General features: G+C 44.8%; 1 protein-coding gene across 1 annotated transcript; it reads left to right on the top strand.

The window, feature by feature from the left end:
• Positions 1-726: 726 nt before the first annotated feature.
• On the top strand, positions 727-8663 carry LOC115022550 (Krueppel-like factor 6). Its single transcript, XM_029453577.1, has 4 exons — positions 727-1052; positions 3272-3833; positions 4854-4977; positions 5740-8663. Exons 1-4 carry the CDS (start codon positions 951-953, stop codon positions 5789-5791), a joined length of 840 nt encoding a protein of 279 aa, XP_029309437.1. The 5' UTR covers positions 727-950; the 3' UTR covers positions 5792-8663.
• The last annotated feature ends 364 nt before the right edge of the window (positions 8664-9027 follow it).

Below are 9027 nucleotides of genomic sequence, written 5' to 3'. Positions count from 1 at the left end.
TGAATAATCATCTTTATGGCAACACTCTTATAATTTAATAGCTTATTAAACTGTCTCCACTGTCTTAATAATCATCATGGATCTCTGGACAGCCATGAACAGAATTAGTATATCTGATTTGTTTCATGGACTACAGAAATTGAACAGATCTTTGACGATCCCCCCGGAGTTTGCAGAACACCTCCGAATGTTATTGGCGGATTTGCGCTCTACAGACGGGAGATACTGAAGCAACCAGTCTTTCTTTGCAGACTTTCTGCTTTACATGCAAAGCGGGAGTGGCCAAGAGAAGATATATCCGTAGCGTGTGTGTGTGTGTGTGTGTGTGTGTGTGTGTGTGTGTGTGTGTGTGTGTGTGTGTGTGTGTGTGTGTGTGTGTGTGTGTGACAACAGAGAAGTGCGTCTATTTAGAGACTAAATCGAGGCAGTCGCCACCAGCCGCCAGCGCTCGTCATGCGGCCGCCGCTACTCCGAAGAAACTGAGGCTGAGCGACTTCCTCGTTTTGGTACGAGGAGACCGAGTTATATAGCGCTCTAAAAATAGCGCTGATTTGGCCCAATGGAAGCTGGAGACGATCCGGATCGCGCACCAACCACAACAGACAGGATGAGTCGGCTCTGGCTCTGCATTGGCCAGAGGTGATACGGTAGGCGGGTGATGCTCTCCCGCGAGCCTATTGGTAGACGTGCCGAAACGTAATGTAATCACATGGGGGTGGGTTTGTCTGTAATTTTGAATCGGGGGGGAAGTTTACAGTGGACGTACTTTTGGAGAGTTCAGTGTTGTGCGCTCTCGGTGCGTCACACGCTCAAAACCTCCACTGCAATCGCACGACTCCAGACTCTCACACATGCAAATACAGCCAAGACTCCAGCTTCTGTCTGAACAAGCTGCGTTTTCACCACGAGCTTGATTTCGCTTCTACTTGTGGCTGCATTTTAGGAGTGAAATGGATGTCATCCCTATGTGTAGCATCTTCCAGGAGCTCCAAATCGTGCACGACACCGGATACTTTTCAGCTTTACCATCTCTGGAAGAGTACTGGCAGCAGGTAAACGAGTCATTCCCTCCATCTAAACATACGGCGTTGACAGATCGTCTCGTGCGATTGTCTGGTGTAGAAGTGCGAGGAATGTGGGTGATTCCGGGAAACTTGCTTTCCGTTGACAGCTGCGTGCAGACGTGCAAATGTCAAAGTTGTTTGTGGAACTCCACGTTTGATTTAGTGCAGAAGTGATTATCGATGTCCCTGCGCCTTGCATGCTTTTTAGGGGAAGTGATGCAAGTTCCCTTATTGAAAGATCATTCAAGAACATTCCTATGAAATGTCCATATCCTCTGGAACAACATGTTGACGGTCCTTCGTATACTTTATGGGATTATTTTCATGTTGCAGTGACTTGTAGGTTTATTTTGTTTTATGTTTTAGCATTCTTATAGATGTTTTTTTTATCTTCCGATTTGCAATTGAAAATATTGTTGCGGATATTTTCGGCTCATGCTTGCAGGTTGTAGAAGCACATCTGCTTGTGATAAAATAAAAACACGCTGTGTGCACATTTAGCGACTGAGTAGCGAGCCGTGCGTTTTTGCGCGTATCTCCACCTCCTCTCCCCTCTTTCCTCTCTCTCTTTCCTCTCTCCCTCTCTCTCTGTCTCTCGCTCGCTCTTGCTCTCTGTCACACACACACACACACACACACACACACACACAGATGAGAGAGTGACAGACCGAAAGAGAGAGACTGATTTCTATTCCAATTTGGCTCGACAAAGCGGCCCCTTGGATGACAGAACAGTGGAGTTTTGTACTTGAAAAGAGTGGAGGGCGAAAGTCGCTTCTTGTACGGGTTAGGGAAATGAAATGAATTTGCAACACGCTCCGGTCTGTTTCTATCTCTCCGTCTATCAGATCTCTTCGGGCTTCGAGCCAAGTCGCCCTCCCAGGCATTTAAAGCTCGCCTGGGATTCATCCAGCACTGCTGACGAGAAACATTGGCCCTGAATGCATTTACTCTCATTACCAAAGTACTACGATGTTCCCACAAAACACCTATTTGAGACATAAAGTGTGTTTGTGATACCTTTAGGCATTTGTAAAAATATGCTCCTGAGTTATAGACATGATTTATTGACACCTTCAAATGCTTTATTAGAAGGTTTCAATAATACTGCTGATGCTTGTCCTGTTGTATCAAGGTTACCTCTGAGTATGCTCTTTAAAAAATACAAAATAATCCAGCGATGTCGCTCTGTATGCATGACTCTATGTTGCATGTGCAGGAGAGGGACACGCGCCTCTCAGAGACTCTCGTTTTAATATTTTAGAGGCCTGAAGAGGTCAAACTCTCAAGTATTTCACTTTAAAATCAGGTTAAAGAAAGACAGAAACTGGAACTTTTTCCCTCTTGCTGAATTTGCAAATCATTTCGCGACCCTTCAGGTTTGTTGCGTTGCGTCAGACCACCACTTGTTGTTGTGTTTAGTTCTATTGCAATAAAAACTTGGCTGTAAACTGTAATCAGCCTCATTTGGAAACAGGCCTGTTAGCGGCCCTCATATCTGGCCTGCGCTCACTGACTGCAGTGGGTTGAGGAAGTGCTCTCTCACTTCCTTTTCAAAGAAAATAATCCCACAATCCACAGCAGCTCTTGCAGTATTCATGCCAGGCTTTTTATGGACCCCCGTGAACCAGACCTCCCTCCTCTCGGTCCCTGGTGTGCTATGTTATTTCTAGCGATGCCTCCAAATGCATTATTAAATCCACATTATGCTGAATAATTGATAGATTTAAAAGATCTACAAGCACTTCCCTAACCCAATGGGGGGCTCTGTAGCATATGTAAATTTCATGACCAACACGCACCCGCACACAACCATGCAAGCGATCGCGTGTAAGAGCACCTTGTTCTTGCATGCTCTCAGAAGGAAATGTGGTGCTTGTAATCTTCCCTGATATGGCCTCAGAGGGCACCCTTAGAACGTATTTGACTATCCTCTGCATAGGACATTGTGTCTTGCCTCACTCCTGCAGGCAGGCAGGAAGCAGGGCCAGTGGTGCGACAGTGTCACAGCACTCCCCCCTCATGCTGCTGCTGCTAAGAATAAACACAGTATAGAGAAGAACAGCATCGTTTGTGTTTCCCGTGAAAACAAATCACTTTTTCTCAGTGTTTTAGGGACTTTTTCTGTAGAACTGCCGTGTTGTGCACCAGGCCTCAGGCTCTGTGCACCCATGAACTCACTGCTCTCTCGTCTTCCCTCCACACAGACATGCCTCGAGCTGGAGAGGTACCTCCAAAGCGAGCCCTACGTCTCAGCCACGGACCTTAAATTTGAGAGCCAGGAGGACCTGTGGAGCAAGCTGATGTTCGCCTGCGGGGACAAGTCGAAAGATTCGGACCCAAAGATCGCCCACATCAAGGAGGAGGAAGACAATCAGGACATCCGGCACCTCGACTCCGACGCCAGCAGCGAGGCCTCGGACAGCTCCGAGGAGCTCTCCCCTACTGTCGACTCCAGCTCTTTGACTGACATTCATGGAGACGGTGGCGAAGACCTGGGCTCCACCATCATCAGCACACCGCCGTCCTCACCTGAGCTGGGCAAAGAGGGCTCTGTCGCCCAGGTGTGGAGTGGGATACAGACTGTGCTGCACTCACCTGGGAAAATAAGGACTGGGGGCATAGAGAGGAGCGCAGAGAGGACGGGACTGACCAGCGGAGAGGCGTCACCTGACGGCAGGAGGCGGGTGCACAGGTGTCATTTCAACGGATGCAGGAAGGTGTACACCAAGAGCTCGCACCTCAAAGCACACCAGCGCACGCACACAGGTAAAGATGCTTGACACTGCGATCGCAAATGTCATGAGTGCAAACCCACTGAAAGGGAGGAATGCTGACCTGACAGGTTGTGACATCAGGTTTCTTTTCATTTAAATGACAAAGTAACACTTAATCAAGTCATCTCAAGAGCTGCAACCACCTGAAAAGTGTTGAAATCACTCCCACATACTTTGAGTAGTTTGTCAGGAGGTATGCCCTCATCTGTGACCTAATTCACACAGAGGAACGTGACTTCATGCAGGGAGAGGGAGACGGGGAGACGGGGAGGGATGTTTCATTTGTGGCCGAGCGGCACCCAGAGGATGTGGATCCTGAACACAAATAATCAGCTCTCAGGTTTCACCATGGGAAAAGACTCAGAAACTCACTCGTCTGCATTGACAGTAAAAAGAAGAAGAAGAAGAAGAAGAAGAATTATTCAAATCTGGCATTTGTTGTGTTTCACCATGGTTCAAATGTGAGCAGTTTCCCCAGTCACCTTTGACCTCTGCCAGGCTGTTTACAGCTGCGGCGCCCATTAGCAGAGGAAGTCACATTCCTAGCATCCTTCACTGACCATGTTATAGCCACATGGTTAATGGCCTTCAGGCCCATTAGGAACAGCTCTATGTTTTGCTGCAGCTCGCCCCCATTACATAAGCCTCCTCGAGCAGATCCTTAAAGCTGCATACCACAGCTCTCAAGTCCAACAAGGCACGAGGTTGTTTTTCTCTTTCCAGTAGTCAGCTCTGCTTAGCACCTACTTGGACTGGCTCATGTTCTCAGCATTGTAAAACCTCTGGGATAAGTAAGAACTGTAGATATTGGAGATATTGAATTTCAAAGTGTCACATATTCTGGCTCACAATCATAACATTTGTCAGAAGACAAATAATCAAAGGCACGCAGAGATACAATCCAGTGGATACGAAGGTTATTTGGCACCATCGCATCTACAAACCTATTATTTGACAAAGAATGCATTTCCTGATAAAATGTTAATTGTTTTTCTAATATTGATATTTGCAGGTGAGAAGCCCTACAGGTGTTCATGGGAGGGCTGCGAGTGGCGCTTTGCACGAAGCGATGAACTCACCAGACACTTCAGGAAGCACACTGGAGCAAAGCCATTCAAATGCAGTCACTGCGACAGGTGAGAGTCAGTAAATGTTCATGAGTAGAACAATGGATAAAGTTGGATTGTCAAGATTACAAGCAGCTGAGGAAGTCAGGAGTTGTTGGTGGCATAAATAATGTCTCTTGAGCAAAGATGCCTCCTTCAAAGGATTTCCAGAATATTAACTTCCAAACATCACAGTGAGGCTGTAAGCAATCACTCTCTAACAAAGACCACCACTTACGTATGCAAATGACTTCATGGAAATGACATGTGAGGCGGAGGGGTGAATGAGGGTCAAGGACGGACTGATGGAGTGAGGTCGAGGTCAAGGGGTTGAATGAAAAGAGAGTTGAGTACAAAGGGAGGAGCAGAGAGTGGACTGGGGCTCGTTGAGGAGCGAAAGCAGGAAGGTTGTCATGACGAGAAGCGCTCCAAGTGAGACCGGGCAACGTCTCAATGAGCCGTCGGAGCTTCATCGTCCCTCACGGGGTTCTTGTAATGACGGATAACGGCCTCAGACAGACCTGAGGTGGTGATGAGAGCGAAGCGTGGGCTTTGTCCCTGAACCTTACAGCATGTTCAGCTCATATAGTGATCCTCCCCAGGGGAGGTCGCCTCCTGCTGTGAAAACCTCTGGTAAAGAGCAGAGCAGTAAAAAGAGTCCAGATATCTTCTGACACGCAGCTTAAGTTTATTTACTGTAATCGTTTGACTTTATATCTGGAAAGAAGAAGAAAACAATGTAGTTGGTTCTTTAATCCAGCAGCTAAATCTTCTCTTTATTTCCCTTCTCAGGTGTTTCTCCCGTTCTGACCACCTGGCGCTGCACATGAAGAGGCACATCTAAGATGTCCTCCGCGTCGAGATCTCTGAGGGATGATTCTGGTTGATTGTCCTGACCTGTGGGGGATCAGCGAGGCCGGTGTGTCCTGGGAGCGTTAACAGGGGCACCGCCGTGTTCCAGTCAGTGGAAAAAGATGAAGCAACGCAGGCTATTATTTGCACCATACTTAGTGCCTCCAACACCTCGCTGTGGAGATTGCTCTTGAAAGGCTTTTCACGGAAGAGCGAGAGGGTGGGTAGGGGGTGGGGGTGCGGGAAGAGACTTGAAAAAAATGTTAAAAGACTGGAAAGATCTGGGCTGAAGTAGACGGGAAAAGACTCTTCTGTATGGTGTTCAACGCTTTTTTCCTGGAGGATTATGGGACTCCTGCAGGGGTGCCGTTCCTCCAATGACAGTGTGTTTGCCTGTACGCATGGGGACTGTGAGTGCCTGTGACTGGATGCCTGTGCTGGCTTTATGGAGTGGATTGAGCTTGCATTGTGGGACTGCGAGTGAATGACACGGAGGGGGTGACGTTGTGCGAGGGAGGTTTTCTAGGGGGATATTTGTGGTCTCACTGAGAATGAATGCAAGAGTTCTGTCTGTGCTGTTTGAGTCTGTTGGCTGTGGAGGGAAGTAGGGGCCTGTTTTGTGGATCTGATTTGCTATAGAGCGCCCCCTTTCTGCCCGGAGGTGGAACTACAGCTCCCTATTCAAACACGGGAGGTCGTTTTGTTTAGTGCAGCTATTAAATGTGCAATGTATTACGTAGCCTGTCTTAAAACATACACGCTATAAAGCTCATTTTGTTGTCCATTGTGTAAGCTCTGTATCTTTAAAAAAAAAACAAAAAAAAAACACCGGTTGTACACAAACAGTTATTGCCATTATAACAGAAGTTGCATGGGATCTGGGGATGGGTTGCTCACCTGTTTGCTTATAGGACAACACAATTCCATTCGAGAGCAGCTACCTTCATATTACTCAATATCATAGTATTGTACAAAACACTTAAGGCAGTCATTTTGTTTTTTATGTTCTTGATAAGTTGGGGATACCACTATTGCTTGGCAACTGTCTTGATCATGGGATTTATGTTCCTTTTTCTTCACTTTTGCTCTTCTCTTTTATTCTATCTGTAAATGCACTGTTGACCTTACTGATGCCTTATGTAAGTGGCCTTGTCCTGTTGAATAGATCTCTCTCTCTCTCTCTCTCTCTCTCTCTCACACAAACACACACACACAACGGGGGCTGCGAATGCACGAGTGCATTATTTAATTGCTTTATAAAGGCTGTGATCCAGACAGTCGCACCTTTGCCCAGACTCCTCTAAACTCCTGAATAATAATTAAAAGAAACTAAATATCAGCTTCATAATGACTGCCATTTCTACATTCTTTCTTGAACACATCATAACTAAATCATACAAAAAATGACCGCGATCTAAGACAGAATCGCGGAGCACTTGAAAAAGAAACTCAGTTTTCTAAAGGTTTACTACCATGTAGTATAAGGTGGCGTGTATGCACATGGACTTTAACTTGCTGTCAAAGGTACAGAGTTTTGGAAATATGTTCTCATATATTGTTGCATGCTCAGCCACCAAGGTTGGGACAAATTAGGATTTACTGCAAAGGAAAACATTTACGCTGGGGACATTTATATCCGTTGACGTGTCAAAAGCTTCCAGTCTTTAAAGAAAATGATGAGTCCTTAAGAGTAACGACAACATTCTCAGTCATGAGTCTGTCTTGATGTATGTTTTGGTAAGTTTCGCCCTCAGCCAGGGTGAGTCGGTATCCTTAGTCAGCCCTGGTGCAAACCTGCGATCTGACTAAACGGTACCAAAACCAGTTTAACCAGTTGAGCTAAGCTGTGCTGCAGGTGTAGAGTCTGTGTCTGTGTCTGTGTCTGAGATGAGACCAGGACCAGATAAATGTCTGTACCAACTTCACTATATGCATGTTTTAACTTAAGTTACTGTACATGACTTCAACGCACTCCTCTGTGGGTTGATACAATTCTCTGATCTTTCAAGTTTATTAAAATCCCCCCCAGTTTCACAATTTGACAAACTTCATCACCATTTTCCCCTATTTCTAGAAAAAACCTTTTGGAGCCACAGTGTTTTACTGGATAACGTTATGTTGAAAAGTAAGACATGGAAATGATCTGCTTTAAGGGTATGGCTGGTTTGAATGGTTACAACCTGTTGATGTCTGTCACTCAGTAGTCAATCTCACAGCTGTACAGGTGAACCTGGTCAACATTAAAGGAAGTCCATACACTGAGAAATGTCAAAAATGCAAAGATATGTACATTGTAAACTAAGAATTTTGTAAGGAAGCTTCTATTTTGAAAGGGTATGGGACCAAAAACAAGTGCAGTGTATTGTTTCTAAAGATGAACCAATAAACACAAGAGGCTGAAGATGTATTGTAAAATAGTCACGCTCCATTCTCCTTCATTTGCTTTCTGTAACATCTTTGTTTTTGATTTGATTGGAGGAAGGTAGAGCAAATGTACGTTTATACAAATGTGGCCTATCACGAAAAAAAAAAAAAAAAAGAAGAGAAAAAAATCTCTTCAGACATAAATTGCTCTGGACACTTGAATTGTCATAATTTTTGCAATCTGTTGCCCGCTAAGTATTACTTTTTGTTTTATTTGCCATGTGTTTTTCTTTCTCTCAACTTTTCAAAGACCTGCAAAGAGGCCGTATCTTTAGCTAGAGAATCTTTATTGGATAACCATGGAGATAAAATATGAGGCTCTATTTTTGTTTGTTTTATTGCATAACAAGATTTCTTTCATTTAAAATTGTTTTGTAAAATAGTTTCTGTATGAATGTATTTTTTATTGGAAAATCGATAAAAAGAATTTATTGGATCTACATGTGGTTTTTGTTTTCTTTTTCCTGCAGCCCTCCCAGGAAACAGGAAGTCTTTGTTTATGGGATGTTCAGTAGATTCCCAAAGGAGAAATTATAAGTTACTCCCTTTTCCCCCATAGAGGTCAAAGGTCACTGCAAACTACACAGCTGTACCATAGAGGCTGGGGGAGACGCACTTACAGTAGGCTTTTTTTCCAAAACATTGCTCTTATTTGCCTGTTTTTGCCAATCAATGCTATCAGTAATAATAACTTTGTCTGGTGTTGTTTTATATTTTTCTTATTGACATAAAATGACATAAAAAAACGAGCCTTGATTTGCAATGCGAAGTCTTTAAAAAACAGCTAGACACAAGGTTTGTTTC

Source organism: Cottoperca gobio, chromosome 17, assembly GCF_900634415.1.
Source record: "Cottoperca gobio chromosome 17, fCotGob3.1, whole genome shotgun sequence".
Classification (NCBI taxonomy): domain Eukaryota; kingdom Metazoa; phylum Chordata; class Actinopteri; order Perciformes; family Bovichtidae; genus Cottoperca; species Cottoperca gobio.
This window is presented reverse-complemented; position numbering and strand designations above follow the sequence as displayed.

Bases quoted from the DNA above. Each gene is read 5' to 3' on its own strand.
- LOC115022550 (XM_029453577.1), top strand. From the start codon at position 951: ATGGATGTCATCCCTATGTGTAGCATCTTCCAGGAGCTCCAAATCGTG. The intron at 3,834-4,853 runs GTAAAGATGCTT...TGATATTTGCAG, and splicing joins ACACCAGCGCACGCACACAG to GTGAGAAGCCCTACAGGTGT. The intron at 4,978-5,739 runs GTGAGAGTCAGT...TTCCCTTCTCAG, and splicing joins AAATGCAGTCACTGCGACAG to GTGTTTCTCCCGTTCTGACC.